This window comes from Amphiura filiformis, chromosome 20 (assembly GCF_039555335.1).
Source record: "Amphiura filiformis chromosome 20, Afil_fr2py, whole genome shotgun sequence".
Classification (NCBI taxonomy): Eukaryota; Metazoa; Echinodermata; class Ophiuroidea; order Amphilepidida; family Amphiuridae; genus Amphiura; species Amphiura filiformis.
Genome location: NC_092647.1, coordinates 37,068,161 through 37,094,459, shown reverse-complemented (window position 1 = coordinate 37,094,459; position 26,299 = coordinate 37,068,161). Strand labels below are relative to the sequence as shown.

The following is a 26,299-nucleotide window of genomic DNA, read 5'->3' as shown; positions in this document are numbered from 1 at the left end:
TCATCGGACCTCTTCCGGGTTATGATCAAGTTTAACCTTTTGACTTGGCCTTGTAAGCTTTGGAACTGTTTCTAACTCTATCTAATTCCCCCCAAAAATATTTTCAAAAACATCGCCGTAAAATTTACTACCGGTAATGAATTTCCAAAATGGCGCCGGGTGCGCGATTTCCCTATGCTGAGAGAGGCTGAATATTGCGCATGCTCAGGTAAGGAATGCTCACATACCTACCTAAGCTTTTTGAAACATCACCCTTTTTTTTGGGCTGTACAGCCTATCACTAGTATTAGTAGTAATAATGTCTTTTGCCAATAGTATGTTTAAAGTTGTAGTTTTGCGTTTTTGATCGCAAAGATCGGATATTTTCGTTCCGATTCAATTCTGAACCCTTCGCAAGGGTGCCGATTTCAGCAGAACTTTGACGATAATTTTGCCTTTTGGACACTAAAATGCTTTCGATCCTTAATTTTGTTTCAATCGAGTCTTAAATTAGCAAGCACAATACGGTTGGTACCACTTTTATATACATTGATGAAATTTTAAAGATTTTTTTTCAAGTTTCTAACCGGCGCAAATCGTTAAGTGTGTATTTCCCATTGACATCCAAAATGGCGTAAGCCAGTCCTCAATATACATAGGTACGGCGTATATAGGACTGGCAAGCGAGTCTAGCATCGCTGGGAGTTGAATTCAAGTCAACTCGGAGTGGTGCCGCTCTGACGTATGAGAACAAAATACGATTTTGGAGCGGTGCTGAGCGGCAAGAGTGGCTTTCAGAGTCATGCCGCTGCCGCTCAGCGGTGTGCCGCTCCGCTTGCAGAAAAGTACAAGCGGCATGATGAAGCGTCATGCCGCTCAGCGGCAAGCGGCAGAAAGTATGAAACCAGCTTTAGCCATTTACTGTGAGCTACGTACTGTGGTCACAATTTTTGAGATGAAGGGAGCCCTCTATATAATAAGCAATGTGCACATGTCAAAACCAAAATAATATTTGGCAAATTTGCAAACATGCAAATGAAGCCTCATAAATTTACCTCTCTCACGTCCTGATCTTTAGTCAGGTATTCGTTGAAGTCAGCAAACGTTGAAGTAAGACTTGACATCTTGGAATAATAGCTATCTTATTACAAACTTGATTTCTGGTAATGTCTGGCAGAACTTTAAGCTGTCGAATTCTTCACTTCCACTGACCTTCGCAAAATGAAAACAATCACACGTGTTTTGCAATTCAGACATTAGAGTTTCTAGAGCATATTGGATAAAGTGGCTAAAATCGTTTTCTTTTGGGATTGCAATTTCATGTAAAATTTAAATTAAGTGTAAAAACAAAAGTAAAATATAAAACATAAAATCACATGTGAAATTGGTACTTTTTGCCCAGAAACTGATTATATATATATTTTTTTTTTTTTTGAAAATGAAAAACCAGATCGTGTCAGAGTTGCCAGTGTCAGAGGTTACAGATCGCGGGATAAAATTATTTCCGGGGATTGTTTGCCGTTTCTAAGGCTATAATTAGCTGCCCATTTTCAATTATTTGATACGCAAATGCTTATTAGATTATTTCGGGTAAGTTTTCATCTTAATACCAAAATATTCAGGAAAATAGTACAGTTCTTTAAGACTTTACAAATCATTAAATGGGAAACAGGACGGTTCGCACCCTTTCAATTTCGGACCCGTGCACTTTCGCCCCCTTTCAATTTCGCACCCGTGCACTTTCGCCCCCTTTTTAAACCGCGGGTAATGTGCTGCTGTTGATTGATGATGCACGATCGATCGCTTCAACTCCCGGCGGTACAGTGGGGTGTTGTATGTGTATAGTATTGGTTGACTGTTTAGTGTTGATTGTCTGTGTTTGCAGTACGGTACCGGTACTGAGTCCAGCGTGTACAAAAGCAAATAGTATGTTTACCCGGGATGTTGATGGACTCTCAGGTTCGATTGAATTTAATAGGTCTATATTATTACATTAAATGTGCTTCGACTGAAGATTGGTATTCATTATGTTTTTGATTTGTTATTTTATTTTACTTAGGCCTATTTATTTTATTTCTTTTCTATTTTATTTTATTTTATGCCTATTTATTATTTTTATATAATTATTATTATTAATATTATTATTATTATTATTATTATTATTATTATTATTATTATTATTATTATTATTATTATTATTATTATTATTATCATCATCATTATTATTTATATTAGGCCAAATAAAAAAATAAACATGTTTCACGTCCCCTCCCGCTTCCTTTTTTGAGGTGTTCTCAAATAAATTTTTATTTTTTGAAATTCAGTTATAACTTTTCAAAAAATATGTCTAGGAAGTTGGGATGCTTTCTATAGCCTTGTTAAAATACAAGAAACATTTTAGGAAGGTTTTGTGATCATTAGAGGGGTGTAACTCTAAGAACAACAAATAAAAAAGGGCCTCCTCCTTTTTCCAGGCATTATTGTACATACGGATTGTACGCTAAAACAGCTCTAAGTATGGGTATTTACACCAATTTTGCAATAAAAAATAGAAAATAAAAAGCCCCTCTTCCTCCTTTTTTCGAAAACCCGGACGTGAAACATATTTTATTTTTTACTTAGCCTTATATTATATTATTATTATTATTATTAGAATTATGTTACCTTATTAGTACTTTATTAATAGCTATATAATTTAGTGTTAAATTATTTATGGCCTATAAAATTTATAGGGCCTAATATTGATATGGCCAAAAATTTGATGGCTTATAATTTATAATTTTATCCTATCTTTATGTTGCCGAATTGATCTTCTTTGACATGAAACTAATGGGTAAAAATATTTAGCAAATTTCTCAAACACAAAATGCGCACAAGCAAAACAAACGCCTGACAGCAGCTTTGCGATAATGCTGTGCAGACTTTCGCCACCTCTCTTCAACGCGAGTATTAGCTGCCACTAGTACTCGAAAGCGCCGGGCGTGACATGGGTTCAATCAATGCAATGGTAGCCTACGATATATACGGTGACTAGGCAGTAGCACGCATATATATTCGTCCCAGAACATACCCGTACCGGATCGATTGCTTGACAAGTCTCCAGGCCACGCGGCCGCGTGACTGTATACGTATAAGGTGTGACTTCTTCAACCCATATGTAATGAATGACTTACGGGAAAGCGCCGGGTATGGTGTGGGTTCAATCAATGGTACCGTAAACCAGAGAAGATGAGAACTCATCTTCTCTGCGTAAACAGACACGCAAAAGTGCCATATGCCTAGTGTCGATTGCTTGACAAGCCCCGGGCCCCGCGGCGCGTGCGGTATAAACTTGTCAAGAAATACATGCATACAAAGATATTTATTTACTGAACAATATGTTACGATTGCACATTGAGAAATATTACAATTGCATCCATATTCTTTGCCAAATATAAAATATTATTAATCAGGAAAGTTTTCTGTTCGTTTTAATGAGAAATGTAAATAATGGACCAAATGTTTTAACTTTTATGTCTTAATGAATGATATATTTTGTCTGTGTTCTTAATTAATTTAATATATATATTTCTACAAGTGTTACGTAAATTGTATAAAACAAAGAAATGTAAATACTTTTAATGAATTTTGATATATTTGATTTACGATTTTTTGATGTTTATGTTTTTAAAAAATTCTTACATATATAGGGCCTATGTATAATTCTACAAATTGTTATGTATATTGTTTTCATGACACAGGGCCCCTGTAATAGCAGATTTATCTGAAGGGTAACCCTGTATAAATATGGTTTTAATAAATAACATAAGTAAATAAACAAATTTGTGGAAAAAATGCTATCCAATTCTGCATTGTAAATGATTGACATTTTTGTGTTCATGATTCATTTTGTTTACCGGCCTGTCAATCACGGACTCATTATGACGATGCTTCATTAACACCACGGCATATCTTACGCGGTATCTTAATCCACTAAATACTTTATGCCGACAATTTTAAGGCAGGATGTTTGAACTCGAAGATGTCAATAATGTAATTTAGCATTTTTAGATATTAATAAAGAAGATCGTGTAAAGGGGATGACTTTCTTTCTTTTTTTTAAATTTTTTTATAGTGCCTTTTTTTCCTTTTTATCAAGAAAGCTGCTTTGTCTTTTGAAACATATCTTGTTTTTGGATGTTGCTGCACATAATAATTTATTTCTATCAATTAAGATTTGTTCAGTTCATCGTAATTTCTTTGTATTTAGTTTTTTTTCTTTTTTACCTTTCTTTCTTTCTTTCTTTCTTTCTTTCTTTCTTTCTTTCTTTCTTTCTTTCTTTCTTTCTTTCTTTCTTTCTTTCTTTCTTTCTTTCTTTCTTCTGTATGCCTTTTAAATAAAAACGCTCTAAAAATGCTTAGGAAAACAGTACGGAAACGCTTTAATATGCAAATTTTCCTGCTCGCTGCGCTCGCAACATAATTATATCTAGACCATTTAAGGTTTGAAAATTGGGATCCCAACAATTTGGCATGTGTAAGGGGGGAGCAAAGATTTTTTATGGGCCGAGAGGGGGGGCAAGCGATTTTTGGCGGGCCGTTCGGAAATTAACCCCCAGGGGGGGGGAATAATTATTGCACAGCCCCTTATTATGATTGTTGTTATTATTATTATTATTCTTAATATTATCATATTATTATTATTATCATCATATTATATTTTTAAATTAACTTTTTTATATTATTATCATTATCACAAATTTCCCTGTTTTTATACATATTATAATTAATAATTAAATATAAATTTATTATTATTACTATTTATTATTATTACTATTTTATCATTGAATTCTAATTATTTCATTATTTTGGGTAAGCCTGCTGCTAAAATATCTGGCCTGTAAATATATTCTGAGAAAAAAATCGTTCCTCTAGTTTGTTTTAAAATATCCTTTCTTTCCTTCCTTCCCGGGTTGATCAAGGATTCTCGAGTACTAATATACTATAGGATAAGCCACTCGTTTGCGCAAATGAAGTCAGTCATTCAGCCTATGCGCCTTCATGCATGTGATGGCCTAGCTGGGCCCGATGCGTGTAGGAGTGTATAACCTGTGGAAGAGATGATGCAATGTTTACGTCATCGTTTCCAAAAAAATTAAATGGCGAAAAACGGCGAACATTTGGTCGAATCTTTCCATTACTATCATATCGTGAAAAACCAAATAGCTGAGGAGTTAGCTCAATATGCTAGGAAAATATTATAACCGAGGACCCCATGACGAGACTGGCTAAATAAGCTGTATTTTTGCTTTTTTGTGTCCGAATAATTGGCAGTCGATGGTCGCCATCTTGGAAAAATTTGGTGTACTGAAAATGCCCAGCAACTGTCAATCAAATACGAACTTGTCAATTGAAGATGGGCTAAGTCTGTTCCACTTTAGCATAAAACGCTAACGCGTTGTTGTGCGAACGCGCGTAAATTTTAGGCTAATGTGCCTGAGCGTTACCAGGACGTTACTAGGTGTACTGAAAAAGCCTAGCAACTGTCACTCAAACTGCCGATATGTCAATTAAACTGCCGTAAAGTGACTTCACTTTTTATACAGGGTTTGAATACGAGTGTCACGGCCCTGGGTTTATCATGACTTAATAAGTGCATGCCCGACGCCCAGTACTATAAACATACTACGCCGCATCGCCGGGAGTACAAGCAATCGATCGTGCACCAATCAACAGCATGACAGCAGCACAATACCAGCGGTATAAAAAGGGGCGAAAGTGCACGGGTGCGAAATAGAAAGGCGGCGCAAGTGCACGGGTCCGAAATTGAAAGGGTGCGAACCGTCCAGCATTCATTAAATGCATAGCCATACATCATCATGATCAATTGATCATGTACAAGCATGCACGTACACTGCAAGATTCTCATCTGTGTGACGCCGATGTCACCAGAATGTCACTCCATCGGAAACTACACCTCGGTTTTCCATATCGCCGGTCCGAAATAGCCGGGTAGCCAGCCTCCTAGGTTTCTACAGAGTGACTTCGCGGTGTGGTGACTTCGCAGGAGAGTCACACCGGTGTGACTACGCGACTGGGCCTGGTGCTCAGTACCGGCGTTTGGGTTGCCGGTTTTGCTTTTATTGCCATATTTTTTATATTCTCTTGATTTATTCAAATAATATTCTTTATTTCTTGCTTTTTTTTAGGGGATTAGGGAGGGGAAATTGCAAACTGGACTTTAAAAATAAGGGAAATATTAGATGAATAAAATAAATTTGTTAGTAGAAATAAACATGATCAGTAAACAAAGTATAATTCAATAAACTAATATGATGAATAAAATACATATTTGTTAATTTGAATAACTAAATAAATAAAAAGTTAAGAAATAAATAAACAGGAAGAAACCAATAAACGAAGAATGGAAGAAACAAAGAAACACTTCGAAAGAAAACAACTTGAGAAAAATTGCAAATAAAGAAGTTAAAAGTAGGAATATTATAAGAAGCATGTAGGCCTATTGATGAATTAAAATATTAAATGTGTAAAATAAATAAATAATTATAACAATAATAATTCATAACAAGCATTAATATTTGCGTGATAAAAAAATTTCAAACAAACATTGCAACAGGCCTATATTGATGTGACACCGATTTATAGGCATAATTTGATAACGTAAAAAAAATCAACATGAAAAACAAATCAAACTAATATAGGCCTATAAAAACACCATTTTGAAAAACAGAAAAAGAAAATAGCACAGGCCAAAGTTTTGCATAAACTTACGGCAGTAAAAGTATAAATTTGCAGTAGACCTTTCAGGAAAGTGACAAGAAGTAAAACGAAATGCATGCTAGGCCTATAAATCAATTTTAAATATAACAGAAAAATTCTTGCTTCAAAATAAGTTTTGGCAAATCAAAATGTATAAATTGAAAATGCTAGGCCTATAATAGGCATACTTTGCGAACTTCGCTGAAAATTAATATCTCTTTTAAAACATTTAAAAACACAAATCGTTAAAAAAAAAAGTTTCAATAGGCCTATATAACGTTATCATGCAAAATATAAAAAATAGGCCTAATTTGATAGCAAAACATGTCATCTAACCACTGAAGTAAACAAAGCAATGATATAAGTTTTGTGGGAAAACAAGCAAACAAATAAACAAAATAAAAATGTTTGAAATGAAACAACTTACAAATAAACCAAGAACAAGAACTGCAAATAAAACACACACAGTTGATGAGATTGTTAAACAGGCAGCACGAAAAGAATTAAAATATTATAATAGAGAACAATAAATAAATGAAACAAAATGAATCGGAAGTCTCACAGTTGAAATATAAATGATAAAGAATGCAAAAGCACGATAAAAACAAAACAAAAAACAAAGACGGCAGTAGAACTGCAGACCCACTGTACAGCATGCATCAATCAATCAATCAATTATAAAACCAACTCATTCCATTCATGAGCGTATACAAGCAGTAAACAAGCATGATACGCGTATTTGTCATCATCAGCGCCAGATTTGGTAGATATACGCCGCCCCCAGAGTGTTCGAACTCATAACAGGGTGCGGTCAACGACCTTTCGGCAGCGTAGTCACCTTGAAGTTCGCCGACTGGGCACCGAGCAGGCGACGCATGGGGCACTGGCTACGGAAGTCACTTTGATGTGACTACAAGATGTGGACCACTGTCGGAATCTAGTCGGTGGTGTACATCATGAGTCGCCGATCGCGGCATCGAGCAGGTAACACATCGGAGGCTAGCAGTTGTAGTCACTACGTGATAACACTGCTGCATAGTACCCTACTGCCTTGTTTCCGATGTAGTCACTCGCATGTAGTGACTCTGTCGGCCACCATAGGGTAGGTTATTCTGGAGTGACGGCGTAGTGACTTCCGAGTTCCAGTGCGATGTAGTCACTCTGTCGCCAGGAATTTTGCAGTGTACATCATTACATGACTACATGTATCACTGCATGCACTGCGCCTGATAGGGTGGTGCAAGTCCAGGCAGATTACGGTGAGAGCGATGCGCATAGCGGGCGGCGCTGGGGCCGGGGAGGGATGACTGCTTACGCTTTCTTCCCCCCGATCTCACTGCTCGCGAGGGTAGTGACCAAGATCGGGAGGGAGGACTGCAACGTCATTCTGATAGCACCGTTCTGGCCGAAACACCTGTGGTTTCGTCCGATGGTGGATCCCGAGTTACCAGATCTACTCCGGATGCCCGGAGGAGAGGTACCAAGTCTACCACTACTACTAGAGCACCTGCAGTTAGCTGCATGGCCCTTAATATCAGGGAACGTGCGGCGGAGGGAGGCTTTTCATCAGAAGCTGCTTCTCTCATCGCCGGGGGTAGACGGAAGTCTACCCTCCGTACGTATAGTCAGCATCTGGCTCCCTACTACGCTTGGTGCGATGCCCGATGAGAGAGATACATCTCCCACTAGAGCCTCTGTGCCTCTAGTGGCAGAGTTTGACAGTAAAGTTCAGGTCAGGACTTCAGCAGGCTACAGTAGCCAACTATACGTCCAGCCATTCTCTCGATTCACCGAGGTTTTGAGGACGGGTCGACCATTAACTCAGATGGTCCCTAGCTCTTCTTCTCGACGGTATGTAAGTATGTCACCCTTAAGACGGCTTTTCTTCTGGCGTTGGCTTCGGGACGGCGGTGCTCAGAGTTGCACGCGGTCTCGAAGTCGGCTTCCGTGTTTACCAACAACGGAGCGACGCTGTTTCTACGCCCTGATTTTTTAGCAAAAAATGAGCGTAGTACATTCCGACACTCGCCCCTCTTCCTACATGTACCCAAAATTGGGCAAGGTTCGTCAGTAGCAGAAGACAGGTTGTGGTGCCCGGTGAGGGCGCTGCAGCACTACCTCTTCCGAACGCAGACCTTAAGAGGGACTCATGACCGCATATTTATCACCCACGCAGAACCCCACGGTCCAGCTGCTAAGCAGACCCTAGCACGGTGGCTGGTCCAGGTGTTGGGGGACTCGGGGGCGGCAAAAGATGCTCGCCCCAAGGCCCACTCAACTAGGTCAATCTCATCATCATGGGCCTACCATAGGGGGGTCCCATGGGAGATTTGTCAGGCTGTGTCCTGGAAGAACCCATCGTCGTTCTTGTCAGTTTACTACAAAAACGTAAACCAGTCCAGAGACCGGGCGACAAGTTCACCAGGGCCGTTCTGGGGCGATAATATGGTGGTGGGGTACCAGGTGTTTTTCAGACGGTCAGAATTACAACATGGTAAGAACCAGTGTTTAGAACTATTCTTAACCACTGCACTTTAGTTCAGAGGTTTTTGTCTGTTTATGTGGTCTTTATGTTTCTCGGCCGAGGAGGGGGAAATATTTTGACCTTGGGAAAACCGTGCTACCCACTTCCGATCCTTATCAGATGCTGGCCAATCTTGTACAGTCTCCATCCGTCGGTTACTTGCTAGATCGATCTTTCAGATGTTGATGCAAGAAGTATCTTAATCAACATCGAACGGTAAGATCGACCGGTGTACTGAGTCTAGTCCCAAACAGAAATGTTTGGTAGACTCATAACCGTGCGATCTTACCTTTCCGATGTTGATTATCCCGACCCTGGCCGCCACCTACAAGTTTGGCCGAGTAGGGGTGCCCAAGTCGGATAAGGGATGATTATCGGTGTGACGTCACCGAATGGGTGAGTCCACTCGGGGATCGGGTTTTTGTTATTTATTCATTTGGACAAAATGACTATTGGTTTTTTTTTCATCTCGGGATCGATTTAAGAAGTATCTTATTATCAACATCGGAAAGGTAAGATTGCACCGGTTATGAGTCTACCAAACATTTCTGTTTGGGACTAATTTTTATTAAGAAACATTAAAGAAAAGCTATAACTTAACTGAAAGACCCAGGGTTGTTTGATTTAAGTCACTGATTTAAATCGCGATTTCAATCACTTCATTGTTTTATAGAAATTAGTAATTTAAATCTTTTGTTATTTGTAAAAATTATGAACAAATTAAAGCTGTTTTGGTTAATTGATCATCTTCTTACAAGCACTTAGAGTGCCCAAGCCTGGGTAGGTCAAATACCTAATTTGGATTTTATCATGTGAAAGTACTCAATTTACCTCCAATTTCTACATAATTTATTCAAGATTTTACCTTTTATCATTTTTGTCTCGCCTGATAAGGCAGGAGACTATATAATCACTTTTCCGTATGTATGTGTGTATGTGTGTATGTGTGTAGGGGTGGGGGTGTGTATGTGACAAATTTGGTTAAAGTTTTGGTTAAAGTTTGCCTTCCGCCTATTTTCTCGGAGACTATGAGTCGCATACGCCTCAAACTTGGTGGGTGGGTGCATCTTGACCCGAGACAGAACCGGTTTGTATTGGTTAGTGCGCCAAGGTCACTGAGGTCATGTAGGGGTCATCTGAGGTCAAATTAGTAAAAACTGTCGTATGGGCATGAAACTTGGTTGGTTCAGTCAACATTTAAAGCCAAATTTTGGAAGGTCATTTCAAGGTCACCAGGGTCATCTGAGGTCAAATTAGTAAAAACTGTTGTATGGGCATGAAACTTGGTTGGTACAGTCAACATTTGAAGCCAAATTTTTGGAAGGTCATTTCAAGGTCACCAGGGTCATCTGAGGTCAAATTAGTAAAAACTGTCGTATGGGCATGAAACTTGGTGGGTACAGTCAACATTTAAAGCCAAATTTTTGGAAGGTCATTTCAAGGTCACCAGGGTCATCTGAGGTCAAATTAGTCAAAACTGTTGTACGGGCATGAAACTTGCTGGGTACAGTCAACATTTAAAGCCAAATTTTTGGAAGGTCATTTCGAGGTCACTAGGGGTCATCTGAGGTCAAATGAGTAAAACTGTTGTCTGGGCATGAAACTTGGTGGGTACGGTCAACATTTAAAGCCCAATTTTTGGAAGGTCATTTCAAGGTCACCAGGGTCATCTGAGGTCAAATTTAGTACAAACTGTTGTACGGGCATGAAACTTGGTGGGTACAGTCAACATTTAAAGCCCAATTTTTGGAAGGTCATTTCGAGGTCACCAGGGGTCATCTGAGGTCAAATTAGTAAAAACTGTTGGTCGGGCATGAATCTTGGTGGGTACAGTCAACATTTCAAGCCAAATTTTTTGAAGGTCATTTCGAGGTCACCGGGGTCATCTGAGGTCAAATTAGTAAAAACTGTTGTACGGGCATGAAACTTGGTGGGTACAGTCAACATTTAAAGCCAAATTTTTGGAAGGTCATTTCGAGGCCACCAGGGGTCATCTGAGGTCAAATTAGTAAAAACTTTCAGATAGGCATGAAATTCGGTGGGTACAGTCAACATTTAAAGCCAAATTTTTGGAAGGTCATTTCAGGGTCATCTGAGGTCAAATTAATAAAACCTGTTGCATGGGCATGAAACTTAATGGGTACGGTCACCATCAGCCAGATAATCGTGCCCAGCCGATAACCACCAAATTCATTTACCTCTACGAAAAGTAATCGCGAAAGGAGGCGAGACTCGTGGTTCGAGAACCGCCTTGTTTTCATTTTAATGCATTTGTTTTTTTAATTACATAATTGAAATGGGCAACTCTTAAGCATTGTGCTGAACTAGTTTGGTTGGTTTCTAGGGTGCTAGTGGTTGGAAAGAAACAAAATTAAAAAAAATACAAAAAATCTGATTTAAATCAAATAAATCTGATTATTTAAAAAATAAAATAAATAAACAATAAGGTTATGCAACTACCCAAGAAAATATGAAATGTGACAAGTGAAAAACCTAAGAAAAACCTAATTTATAAAACAAGGTATTCTTTTTTATTTAAATCTACATGAAACCACACCCCCACACACACACCCCTACAGAGAATGTAAATTAACTCATAAAAATATAACACAATATAAAATTAAGGTTACATTTAACACCTATGGTCGTTTAGCTCCAAGAAATCAATTTTCATTGTCTTCATGCATAGTTGAATAGAATTGTATACATTAGAACCGTTGCATTGGCATACAACAATACATGTAAGTATAGGCCTACAAACTTTAAAATGGCTGGCTTAATTTATGTTAATTGTATCATTGATCTATAAGGGTTGTTTTATGATGAAAACTCAAATCAACACTATTTGCGATTTAACCAGGCCCAAAGCCAGGGTTGATTTAGAGGGTGGGGGGGTGGTGGTGCTTAAACCAAAAAAGTGGACCTTTTTATCTTCAAAGTGGATCTTTTTGGACCTTATCCCCTAGAAATAACCCTATTTTGGTCAACTTTTAGTCACAAAGAAGCCCACTTGACCTTCAAAAACCTCAAAATCTACAAACCAAAAGTGGCACTTAAGACTCCCCATTACGTCCAATAAAATACTAATGCCTCAATTAACATCAAAGCTGCTTAGTATTCATGAATAAGAGATCGCTTTTGACCAATTGGTACTAAGCTTCCTCCTTTAGTAATAAGGTGGGACTATACTCAAGCGTCAGTACGGTAGTTCTAAATATATACAAACAATTAAAAAGATATGATTATTATTTATTGCACTTCATAATAGGTACAACTCACAACATCCTGAGACCAGTAATTTTCACAACTTCGATGTTGCAATTTGTATTATATCATCAGTCAGTTGTCAAAACCTATTCTACTGCCTGGAAGGGGAATTGGAATGTGATTTAATTCTGAAGACATGTCAAATTGCACAATATGTTTAGAGGTTATTCACTGCGTATCAATTGTTTTGAGGGAATTGTGAACAATTAATCTGAACATTTTGCTTTTGGAACTGAGGAATCTATATAATATATTCAAACTTTTTATATAGCCTACCAAATATTTGTCTGGTCATAAGGATTCAGAAAATAGAAATACTTAAATTTGACTTTAATACCAGTCTGACCAATCAAAAAGGTCAGAGGTCAATATGTGGGCTGTGATATACAGTTAAAAATCCACTGAATTGGATGAAAATGATCTATTGCTAAATGGTTCCTTTGTATAACAGTAAAAAAAGATTAGTTTGCACTATGTAGGACATTTTGTTACCTAGGTTAATTATCGTTGTTTCCTTGTTAAAATGTCCTACATAGTGCAAACTATTCTTTTTTTACTGTTTACAAAATGTGTTAAAGTCATATGCTTCTGAAAAGAAGCATGAGGTTCATGAAGAACTGAGTGTACTACAGTGTACATGTAGGTCTATATTTTTTAGCAGAGACAAATTCATATGGCAGTAATAATGGCACCTCAATCAATCGCTCACTCACCCCACTCACTCTCTTACAATTTGTGTCTTCCTGCTTTCCTACAGATCCCAGCAAGCCAATGGTTCACAATTTGCAACTTTAGTTGAGAAGAAACACTTACCTACCACATAACAAGACTTCAAACAGCCTTACGTGACCCAGACCAACAGAGCCTGTGATACGGAGAGAATTGCCATACAAAGGTAGCAGAATTGTTTGATGTGCAAATCATTCCACATAAAAAGAATTATTATTTGTAGAACTTTGTAGTGTAAATCTGATTTGAGTGTGCTAAGACCCATGTTTGTGCTGCTACTAATTTGACTTCTAGAACAAGATGGCAACATTCAAACAAGATCAGTGTGTTCATCGTGTGGGAAATCAATCCCACTTGTCTCGTCTATCCTCAGGACTTAACCAGTTGAGACAGCAGGCAGCCTTCTGTGATGTCAACATCATTGTTGGTGATGAAAGATTCCCTGCTCACAAAGCAGTACTAAGCTGTACAAGTGACTACTTTCAAGGAATGTTCTCATCAGGGTTTCAAGAAAGCACAATGAGCGAGATATCTGTTCCTGGCACAGAAGAAAGCTTTGCCCAAATCTTGGATTTTGCATATACTGGATACTTGACTCTCTCCATACAAACAGTCACAGGCATTCTCCAAATGGCTTGTTACATGGTTGTAACTGAAGCAATGAATTTATGTGCTGAATATCTGAGAGAAGTCAAGGATAATTTCACAATTGAAGACTGTTTTGAGATATGGTCAATTACAAGCATGCATAGCACTCTTAAGGACATAGCACAATTGTACAGAAGTCACCTTGCACAGAATTTCTCCAAGTGTGTTCAATCCGAAGTGTTTCTTGAAAATTCTTCAGCAAGTGTCATGCTAGAGATTCTGAGTGATGAAGAAATCGAGACAGACACCACAACAGAAGAACAGATTCTGCAAGCAACATTGATTTGGCTCAAGTTTCATTGGGAGCAGCGCAGAGTCCATGCAGTTGACCTCCTGAAGAAGATCCGTCTTGGTCTGGTGCCAGTTGACCGACTCAGAGAGGTCCTTGATGATGAGTTACTAGCCATACCAGAGTGTAAGGTCATGGTGGATGAGGTTGTCAAGTTGAGTGCTACCAAGAATACAGCTTCACCACTATTGATCAAAAGTCAGCCAGAATTGTTTGCTACTAGAAACACTATTACAGCTGGATTGGTAGATGAGTGTACTGATTATAGTACCCGTGCTCCCATAATTGTATTTTCATGCAAAACTAAAACTGCATGTTATAAGATCACTAATTTGGCTCATGTTCCTAATAGATATCCCTATTCTAGATCGAAAGTAAGTATGGCTGAACCATTTGTCAGCAATGAGAATCAATTATATGCTCCAATTTGTATTATATATAGAGGGCAGGATCATGAAGATAAAAAAAGTCATCGCCAATGGCTTTCAGAAAATAACTTTTTCCAGTACATGCCTGAGAAGAATGAATGGATCTTGCTCCCACCAATGCCTGAAATACCCAACTATCCTAGAATGTTTCATATAAAAGAATATATATACATGATTGGTGATGTTTGTGGCAAGCACAAGAGTGTGATTCAACGATTCAGTATTCTTAGCAAATCATGGGAATTGCTTATAGATGACATATTAATGTTTTTAACATTGGATGCTATATTACTACCAACGGGACATATATTAGTCAAAGGGGAGCAACGTAGAGCAGGTCCCACTCATGATGACGGTGATGGTGGATTCAGGGCTGTCATCTTTATGTTGTATAAACCCACCACCAATGAATTACTGGATGTGTCTGTTGATATCACATTAGAGGAGAATTCATACTTGATGGAGTATAATAATACCTACTACCTTGTTACTGGAGGCAATAACAAAGAACAAGACCAAGTACACAGAGTTATTTGTGACTTCGACAGTGATAGGCCTACAATAGTAATTGCAGATGAGGTTGAAGGTGAAACAATAGATACAAGAAAGCAGTTTTATCCAGAATTTACCTTTGACAAGCGCAAACTTGGGTTGGTTCAAGTGCCGTGTGTGTGAATCCCATGTAAAGAGAAGTGAAGCAATGGAGTAGGTACATTATGACATGTGAATGTGGGGAAATTGTAAACTTTGTGCAACAGATGACATTTTTGTAATTTATTTCAAATACTTGTTCCAAACACTGTATAGGTTAGTGATGACTAGGAAATGTACGTTTGTGAAGATTATCATTCATCCAGGTAGTAAATAATCAATTATTTTGAACTACAATCTAGGCAACTGGACTTACGCTTTTGAGTGGGAAATTTTCACGTTCTATCCTGAACGCATCATCAGCCCGACTGATCTTCTGGCGGTAAAAGTTCATTGACTTGTGAAGCGGATGTTGTTGTATCACAGGTCACCTTCGAGTTCAACCTGAGAGGGATCTTCCTAATTGCTGAACTGTAGGCCCCGGCCAAGTTGTGACGTAGGCCGCCTCCCCTGATTATTCCCTCCCCTTTGGGGGCGATTAACGGAAGAATAAACGCCCCTGTTAAATACTCTTAAAGGATGATGTACTGATTAGCTTCATTCATCCCATTGCTTCTCTAGCTATCAATCATGGATATTTGGTACCAATGGAAACCTTAAAATTTGTTTTCCTCACTTCATGCAAACTTGGGGCCAAAATATGTTTCATATAATTTCAGCAAAATGCATATATATATATATATTCCCTACCAACAGTCGAAATAGATAAGAAATTTCACTACTCATAGGCACACTCTGCCCAAAACATTGCTTGCCTGTTCTTTCCCAACCTACCTAATCTTGGAAAATAGTGAAAGTTAAACTGTACAAAAAAGAATATTGACCCTAATTTTCAAAATTCCAGATAAAATACTTCATGATCTATTGCTAAGAAAACAGATTGGAAACAATGATTGTAATATGACTTGTCTGCACCTCTAAATGATGTGTGTTATATAATTATCACTAAAAAACATTCCCATCAGAAATATATTATTTTATTATCTTCAAAACTACTTTTTCTTTGCTATCTTCAGTAGACGGCAATTTATGTAATTTCATTTCTCTATTTTATAGTAAACAGCTATACTTGCATTCATAATATAATGCATAATTTGCAATATAGAGAAGAAAGCAACATGACATTTATAATTTCATGTAAGTATAATGGTAAACATGTAAACATGCAAAACACATGTCCATAACCTTGGCCCAGTGTAATCCCTATAGCATTAATTTTAGTCAGCTTCATGCCATAGTGGCGTTGTCGACTATGGAATGAAGCGATGTTTTTCATTTGTAGATATTTCTTAGTTAATTATTATAAAATGTGTTTAAAAGTGGTGTAAGGTGGGTATGCCATGTGCTGTGGAAAAGACAAAATATCACTTTGTAACCATACGCTAAATTCAATTTAGTTATTGAGTAATTAATTAGCTACTACTAGGAGAGCACCTGTGTTTCACAGTTTATAAATGCATAGAGTTTGGATTTGATTGATAGCAAGCTTTACATGAAATCTTTGCATGTTGTGACCATTGGAAGCTGAGCTTTCAGTGCTTGTAAAACTAATTAACTTAATTTGACACCCTTAACATAAGCAAATTTGATGTTTTATTGGGTTGCGGACAGTCTTTGCCTTGCAAAAGTCTGTTTTCCAAAAAAACGTAAACTGTAAAGGGTATGGCTTGCTATAATTTACAGTACTTACATGTAGGAAATAAGTTGTACAAGCCTTTTTTTATCTACAGTAAACAGCAAGTTGTATACCTTACCTTGATATTTATAGGTAGCAACTTCTATATGTTACTATCTACAGTAGACAGCAAGTTTTATGTCTTGCTATTTAAGTAGCATGGTGTAGACCGCACGTTGTATGCCTTGCTATCTACAGTAGACAGCAACTTACATGCCTTAAAATATCTTCAGCAGACAGCAGATTGTATACCTTGTTATTTTCAATAGACATAAAGTTGTATGATTTGCTATCTACATTAGACAGCAATTTGTTTGGCTTGCCATCATTATGTAGAATTTGGGTTGAACTTTTGACCGGTCAAAACCTGTTTTGTCCACGAAGCAGTTAAAACCAGGTTTAAACCGGTCAAAACCCGTCAAATCTGGTCCAAACTTGCATTTAAAGTTTTGATAATTAGGCTAATGGATTTAAACTCTAGCATAGCCACTACATGGAATAAACAAAAAGTAATGTTACAGCCTGGCATAGTTATATCAATTTGTTTGTTTGTTGCACTTGTATGATACTGGCAACATTTTTGAGTGTGTGTATTTTAAATGTCAAGTGATGTAAATGTTCAGTCTTTTTCCTTTATTTTATTTGATTTTGTAGCTTCAAAATTGTTTTGACCAGTTTTGACCACTTTTTAGCGGTCAAAACTAGGCGGTTTAAACCTGGTTTAAACCGGCCAACCCTGATGTAGATATTTAACCTGTTGCATGCCTTGTTATAACTCAGTAGACAACAAGTTGTATGGCTTGCCATCATTAAGTAGACTTATTATTTATAACATGTATTATTGTTGTGCTTATGCAGCATTTGTATCAAGATTGTGATTGCTAATTCCTCATGTATTTGAATTAATGGTATATGGTCATTTTCACAGTAAAGGGTGTAACTTTTGATTTTTAGGGTCAAAATTTCAAACCACTTAAATATGTTTCTGTTTACTGAAATCATGCATAGAAGCAACTTAAATTCCAGTAAAATAATGTTTCAAGGCTTAAACCTTTTGATTTCTAATAAAAATTTGACATTTGCATAACATTTTGGTTAAAATGTAAGAAAAATGTATTTTACATAACCTCAGAAAATTATGACATGAAAGCTGGAATACATGTGAAATCCCATTCCAAAGTAAGTCAACAGATATAAGTTAAATTTTATACCATGTTTTGCTATTTGCTTAAAAAGTTACCTTTTTCAGAGTCATCATTGAGCAGCGACGTAGCTTGCGACACCATCACAGCGTCTTCATTCAGCGTAGTGATGTATTGTTTACAATCCTCCGGTCACATGACCACCCGATGGGTGGTTAAGTGTCAGCAGATCATTGTAGATGGCGGGCAGGTCGTATCCGGCATCCCTGTTGAGATCGCAAGGAAACAACCGGACAGTATGAGCGAAAAATCAATGTTCCGCTGCCATACATCAAAGGACTTTCTGAGAAACTATCCTATGTTTTCCGTGACCACGGGGTCAACGCTTACCACAAACCGGTCAATTACCATCAGATCTTTCCTAGTACATCCAAAGGACAAAACCCCAAAACCAAACAAATGTGGTGTAATCTACAAAATCAGTTGCCCCGATTGTGACAGCACTTATGTTGGTGAGACAAGTAGATCTCTCGGCACCCGTTTCAAAGAACATACTAGAACCACCACCCCCCGAACAACAGTCGGTGACCACAAAGCTGACCATAAACATGATATCAGTATTGAAGATGTGGAAGTTATCGGCAGGGAAGACCATTTTTGGAACAGGAAGATCAGGGAAGCAATAGAGATAAAGACACAAAAGCCCACGCTCAACAGGGATGCCGGATACGACCTGCCCGCCATCTACAATGATCTGTTGACACTTGACCACCCATCGGGTGGTCATGTGACCGGAGGATTGTAAACAATACATCACTACGCTGAATGAAGACGCCGTGATGGTGTCGCAAGCTACGCCGCTGCTCAATGATGACTCTGAAAAAGGTAACTTTTTAAGCAAATGTCAAACATGACAGAGTCCAATATCAGTATCCATGCTGCTATGTTTTGCTATGTTTGTAATTGCAGTTTTGAAAATTTTTAACATCAAGTGTCATTTACAATGGAAATTTCCAAACCTTAAACATATTTTTAAAGTTTTAATTGGGTTCCTAAAATAATTTGAATGTCTAACTTCATGTACAAATACTACTTGATGAAAGGAACCTCCCAGCCAAGTTTCACAGAAATTGGAGTTATATTTTAGAATTGGCAATTCAAGTGATTTGTGTTTCGGAGGCTTCAGTTAACAACACAGGTGATCATATAAGTAAAATATTTGGCTAACTACTACAAGTTGACATAAAAAAATAGGTAAAAAATATCACAATTACCAATTTTCATGCTTTGCTTCTAAGTATTGAATTTCAGTTGTGACAAAAATTAGATTATCACAGCAAGTCATTTTTTTTGTTTCGGAGGCTTCATGTTAACAATTGTTAAACATTGCAGAAGTAGTTTTTTTGAAAACAACAGTGTTGGGATCATCTAAGCTGTTATTTTCTTGTGTGTATTGAATCAATGATTCTATATGCGGCAGATATTGTAGATTTATCACATGTTAATTTTTTCACCCATTTGTTAAGTATGGTGTTTTTTGCATGTGAAGCCTCCGAAACAGGCTTTTTTGGGTACATTAACCATAATGTCAATTTTGTTTTTAATTCATGACATTCTGCACATATCAAGTAATAATTACAATGCAGAGTATGAAACACACCAATTTAGATATGCATAGAGATGATAATTAATCTTATTGTTGTTTCGGAGGCTTCATTTGTTTCGGAGGCTTCAATTGTTAAAGGAAGTGTCCGGCAATCACAACATTAGGTCTTACATGTATGTGTTAGAAAAATAATTATCAAGCACGAATCACATGGTTTTATTTCAATCAAACTCATATTAACCATAAAAACTAATAAAAACAGCCGTCTCTCAACACGCGATATTCAAAATTCCCGCGCCGAAATGTTCTAGAGCAGTGACGTCATGGTTATTTGTGCTCATTTGTCGACATGCTTCATTGAACTATGTGGACGCCACTGCTCTAGGCAATTTCGTGGCGAATTTTGAATATCGCGTGTTGAGAGATGGCTGTTTTATTCGCTTTTATGATTAATATGAGTTTGTTTGAAATAAAACCATGTGATTCGTGCTTGATAATTATTTTTCTAACATATAAGGCTTAATGTTGTGATTACCGGACACTTCCTTTAACGGAAAGTTTGTATTGGGTCCCATTTTCAAACAGTGATATATATTAAATAAAAGAGTTCTGGTGCAGATCCAATAAAAATGAAAGTACTCACTAGATATACTTCAGTTCCTATCAGGAACCTTGTTCACTCTGCAATGACTGTAGTGTTTCTAGATGTCGGCAGTCCTTGGTGGCAGTGATGGTGTTGCCACATTTGTAGGTTGATATATATCTCCACGATTTAAAAACATGTGACTTGAGGATCTACTTTGATACATTTTGATAAATAGACTTGATGAGTTCTTTTATTTATATTTGCACAAGCTTGCTGAACAGTTTGTTTCGGAGGCTTCAAAAAAGTTAACGGAAAAACGGCTCTTTGAAGTCAAGATTTTATAAAAATTTTAAAAGCTTGCAAATCGACTAATTTTTGTTACCCATTTCAAGTTAAGATAACAACTGTTATGAATCAAGAAGAAGTGAAGAAATAACCAAGAATTATGAACCAAAGCTACACCCACAAAGTTTGTTAACAATTGTTAACGGAAAATGCGGCCTCCGAAACGACAAATATCGAAGTCCGGTTCTCAAAGATACAGGGCTGTTCACAATTAAATCTAATGTGGCAGTGTTTACTGAACATATGACTGTACTTTCAGGATAAGAAAAATTATCCATGAACTAAATGAAGAAAACACAGGGTTTTACAAAAATGTTACTGTTTTTTATAGTTTTTCAAAATGGCAATATTAAGTACATTTAAGCCTGCTAAAACTGAACGCAGTAACTCCCAAAGCTGATTATGCTACCCAAGGTAGCTGCTAACTAGATGACTTATGTGGCCAAAAATCATGGAATTCTGTGGCTTTATTAGAACACTACAGATTAAAATGTTAAAAATCCAAAGTTACACCCTTTACCGTGAAAATGACCATATATGATTGCTTGTGGAGACAATTTGTACACAGAAACCACATAAGATGCCACTTCGTTTGAACTGTAGTTTTCTTGTTCAGTGTTCACTGTTCATTTCTCTTTGATGGGTTTTGTGTATTTACTGGTTTTTTTTAAGTGTTCAATATTAGCTTATTTTATTGGTTTGTTTTTAATGCTGGAGTGGGCCAATCTTTTGGGAGCCATGTGGGGGATAGGTCTTTTGGGGCGGGTTTGAGTATTGAAAAAGCTGTGAATAGAGGAATTGTGTTTCAAACTTTCAACCCTCCCAAAGTTGTTTCATTTGCAAAAAAGATTTTTCTTGGTCAAAAATAATCACATTTTCCAAAAATGATGCTTTCAGAAAAGTTGCACTTTTTAACATTATGTACAAAATGTTCTTAACTACAGTAGGAATATTAAGGTTGATTTATATCTTGGTTTTTCCTTCACTTTTCTGTCTCTGATCCTTCAGGCACCCATGCAACCATCATTCAGTGCAAAACAACGATTTGGTGAACTTAATTTTGATGTAAAATGAGGTTTTTTTATGCCTCCACCGCGAGGCATACTGTTTTTGCAATGTCCGTCCTTCCGTCCTTCCGTGCTTCCGAGCTTCCGTGCTTCCGTCCGGACGCTATATCTCGGGCATGCATGGGCGGATTGACTTCAGATTTTCAGGATAGGTGGGTCATGGTCAAAAACTCTGGCTACTTTTTTTTGGGTGAGGTTCAAGGTCAGATACTGAGGTTAAAGGTCATTTGAGGTCAGGGGGCCCATTTTCCTTATTTACCTCTTTTCTCAGAGGCTAGGGGTCGCACATTCCTCAAACTTGGTGGGTGGGTGCATCTGGACCCCAGGCAGAACAAGTTTGTATTGGTTAGTGGGTCAAGGTCACCTGAGGTCACCCAGGGGTCATCTGAGGTCAAATGAGCAAAAACTGTTGTATGGCCATGATACTTGGTACATACAATCAACATTTAGAGCCAAATTTTTGGAAGGTCATTTTGGGGTCATCTGGGGTCACCCAGGGGTCATCTGAGGTCAAATAAGTAAAAACTGTCGTATGGGCATGAAACTTGGTGGGTACAGTCAACATTTAGAGCGAAATTTTTGAAGGTCATTTTGAGGTCATCCAGGGGTCATCTGAGGTCAAATTAGTGCCACATCGCTCCCTTTGGTGGAGGCATCACGGTCGACGCTGTGCGTCGAAAACCGCGACATCCGAGAACCGCGGTCCATCTAGTTTTGTTTGTTTTTTAAATTTTTAATCAGCAGTTGTTTCAAAATGATAAAATACACTAGGGGGGAGAAAATGAGTTCTCCATGCATTTGATCAAAAGGGTGAACATTTACAATGTACCTGTAATGGGTAGCTTGAAACATCTTGCATTTTGATTTAAAATGATGGCTATCTTGGATAAAGGTGTAGGGCTTAGCACTCATGATATGTGGGCAACAAGAGATTGGCTGCATGCAGTTAATTGGCTGGATTCTGACTTCCAACCTCTTAATTCATCCAATCTCTGTTGGCCATTTCTTCTTTATCTTGTACGCCTTTCTTTGCAAGTGTAACTTCAGTCTACCATTTGCATGTAAATTTTTCATCTCTTTGCGAAAGAACTAAGCATCACACTACAAATCTTATTTCTACTCCTATAGTGATTTTACCATCTTTGAATCACCGACTGAAAAACCCATTTATGTCAACGAATCTGTGTTTTATATTGAAAGGTGATTGCATGGGTGACTGAGTAATTGGACACATGAAATTAAAGAAAACAAATTCACAATTAAATCAATCAAAAAATTGATCACATTGACATCAAGAACATTTTGTATGCTAGGATTTTGAAAAGTGCAACTTTTCTGAAAGCATCATTTTTGGAAAATGTGATTATTTTTGACCAACAAAAAATGATTTTGAAAAGAAAGAATATTAGGAGAGTAGCAAAAAGATTCCTCTATTCACATATTTTTAAATTTTTCAAATCAACTAAATTTATGTATGTCAAGTTATGCAAATAAATGTTTTGTAATTTTAGGGAGAGGGGAGTTATTATTTTTAGTTTTATGCCTTGCTATCTACAGTAGACAGCTAGTTGCATACACTGTACATGTCTTGCTCTATTCAGTATATAAGCTGAGGGAGGAGCACTCACATAATCACATTTCCCAGCTATACGGGTATGTGCCGCGGTGACGACCCCCTTTTTCAGAGCCGCTAATCGTTCCCTAGACCCCCTGAATTCATTAATAGAGGCCATCAGCCTTTCGCTATCTTGTGGGTACAAATGATCTGCGTGTTCATGCGTCGGACACTACGCACAGGGTGCCTTTTGACACGCTCCTTACTAGTGGCAACACTGGACCATTTTGTAAACAATACAGTGAAAATTGCTGTCTCTTTCAACTTCAGCCGATGACCATTTTGCTGGAAATAAATAATTTTGAGATCTCCTTTGGGAATAAAATTGGAAGCAAATGAGCAAATGTTAGGAAAAGTACCTCAAATAATTATGTGCACGTCCTTGAGTTGACCATAACAATATTGGCACACCCCCACCAAAAAAAAAGTGAGCCCCCCCCGATATGAGTTAGTTGTTTACCTTGCTATCTACAGTAGTGTACAGCTAGTTGTATTTATACCTTGTTCTCTTCAGTACATGAATATAGCTTGTTTTATGCCTTGCTCTCCTATCTACATTAGACAACAAGTCTACAGTTTGTTGGTAGTTCATCCCTGAAATGCCAATCTAATACCATGTCCAGAGATGACTAAGGGATCACAGACTTTCAGGCCTCATGAATAGCCTTTCCTGTCATTTCTTCACTCTCACAAATTATCTTACTATTTACATGTAGGGCCTACTATTAATAACATTATGCATGTATTTCTCATGTGGCTATGATGAGTGAAAAAGTAATAAATGAATGAATGAAACATTAGATTTATATAGTGCAGTGTGTTATGTTTTGGAGTATTCTTTTGTTACATTATTGGAACCAATTAATGTTTTAGTCCAATAATGATCTTTGATTCCTTGTGGGACCCAAAGGGAGCATAGAAAAAATGAAACCAGCCCTAGTTTTATCATTTGAAAAAAGATGTCAAAATATAATAAACATAAAAAGAAGTAGTATTTCTATTTTCTGAATCCTTATGACCAGACAAATATTTGGTAGGCTAGAAGGCTTGAATATATTACCGGTATATAGATTCCTCAGTTTCATGAGCAAAATGTTCAGATTAATTGTTCACAATTCCTTAAAACAATTGATGCACAGTGAATAACCTCTAAACATAGCCATCAAAGATAAAGTCAACTGTGTAACTTTTAAAAAGCATTCTTTATACATGTATATATATTTTTTATTGTCTTAAGGGGTGGGGTATGAACATTTATGAACAAAAGTCGAAGATCAATTGAAAATTTTGACCTTTCGTATTGAAGATATGAATTTAAAAAAACTAAAATGGTCACATACTCACATTATCTTAAATAAATAATGTGTTGAACTTGTGTAAAAAGGTCACCGGATCTCCATCGACTGTTTCATGTAAACATAGTATGAAAGTTGTAATCTGTAAACAGTAAATCTGTGAGGCAATGAAAAAAAACACCTATTTTATGGGTGGACAGACCTTTCAAGTACGGTCTGTTGGTCAGGCATACATATACACTAAAATCACAAATTCTGTATATAAAACACTTTTCTCTTTGCTTGTGTATAATTTATCAAAATATACTTTTGCTCAAACAGCCATTTTTGACCAAAAAGCGACTGATTATACAGAAAATTGAAAAAAAAATACCCCTAAAAAACAACAAAAAACCCAAAAAAAATGTATATCATGGATGGTGGAGTCAGTAGATAAAAAGGGTTGATTTTTTTTCTGTTGCCTCTTGCAAGATTTGGAGAATTTCAGTATGGTTAAGGGCTCTGGTATGAACGTTTGACAGTATTTTTGTGGGTTATGAGAGCAACATCAGACATATCAAATTGAATTCTGAATACGAGGAATGTCCTTCTGATATCAAATAATTTTGACCTTTCATATTGAAGATATACATGTTTTCCCCCCAAAAGACCAAATTTTTTCATGTTTTAGGAAAAAAATTCATACGAAAGGTCAAAATTTTCAATTGATCTTCGACTTTTGTTCATAAATGTTCATACCCCACCCCTTAAGACAATAAAAAATATATAGGATATAAAGAATGCTTTTTGAATGTTACACAGTTGACTTTATCTTTGATGGCTATGTTCAGAGGTTATTCACTGTGCATCAATTGTTTTAAGGGAATTGTGAACAATTAATCTGAACATTTTGCTCATGAAACTGAGGAATCTATATACCGGTAATATATTCAAGCCTTCTAGCCTACCAAAAATTTGTCTGGTCATAAGGATTCAGAAAATAGAAATACTACTTCTTTTTTATGTTTGACTTACCAGTCTGACCAATCAAAAAGGTCAGAGGTCAATATTTGGGCTGTGATATACAGGTAAAAAAAATCCACTGAATTTGGATAAAAAAGATATGTTATTGGTTCCTCTGTTATAAAAGTAAAAAAAAGATTAGTATACAAATATTGACTGCTATGAGGGGCATGGTTAAAATTATAGGCCCGCGGTGATCTCAAAACCATGACTATGCCCCGAGGCGTAATTATAGGCCCGCTGTGATCTCAAAACCATGACTATGCCCCGAGGCGTGGCCGGGCATAGTCAAATTTGAGATCACCATGGGCCTATAATTTTAACCATGCCCGAATAAAAAGCAGTAAATATTTGTTTTATATACCAAATCTTAAGATTCTTGTCATCTGTTTGGTTTTAAAAAGCATCGATTTTGGGAAGAGAAATTAATAGTTTCAATGCGAACGGCACACAGATTACAATCTGCGATTTCTGCGTAATTATAGCGCGTGAAAACATTAACGCGTGTGTAATATCATTTTACGCTGGGAAAAACGCAGCAGTTTGATCGTGACCGGTCCATAGTTCATTTCCATGGACCGGTCCATAGTTCATTTTGCGGGCATAGTTAATTCAATGACTGCACTTTCAACCAATCAGATGACAGGAATCTATATATGAGGTATATAATTTGCACTCTGTAGGACATTTTG

At 37.2% G+C, this 26,299-nt stretch overlaps 2 protein-coding genes across 8 annotated transcripts in view; one reads left to right on the top strand and one right to left on the bottom strand.

Moving 5' to 3' along the window:
• The window catches only part of LOC140142782 (translin-like), a 28,571-nt gene extending 27,350 nt beyond the window's left edge, over positions 1–1,221 (bottom strand). Inside the window, exon 1 of the mRNA XM_072164780.1 lies at positions 1,035–1,221. Within this exon, the coding sequence (XP_072020881.1) occupies positions 1,035–1,103 (69 nt within the window). The 5' untranslated portion in view covers positions 1,104–1,221. The remainder of the gene's footprint in view (positions 1–1,034) is intronic.
• A 221-nt stretch (positions 1,222–1,442) lies between these two features.
• The window catches only part of LOC140142780 (uncharacterized), a 78,854-nt gene continuing 53,997 nt past the window's right edge, over positions 1,443–26,299 (top strand). For 6 of the 7 annotated variants that reach the window (XR_011857582.1, XR_011857579.1, XR_011857581.1 and 3 more), the window contains exons 1-2: positions 1,443–1,569; positions 13,287–13,424. The gene's annotated coding sequence lies outside the window, so the exon portion shown is untranslated. The remainder of the gene's footprint in view (positions 1,570–13,286; positions 13,425–26,299) is intronic. The other variant, XM_072164777.1, reaches the window with a different exon arrangement.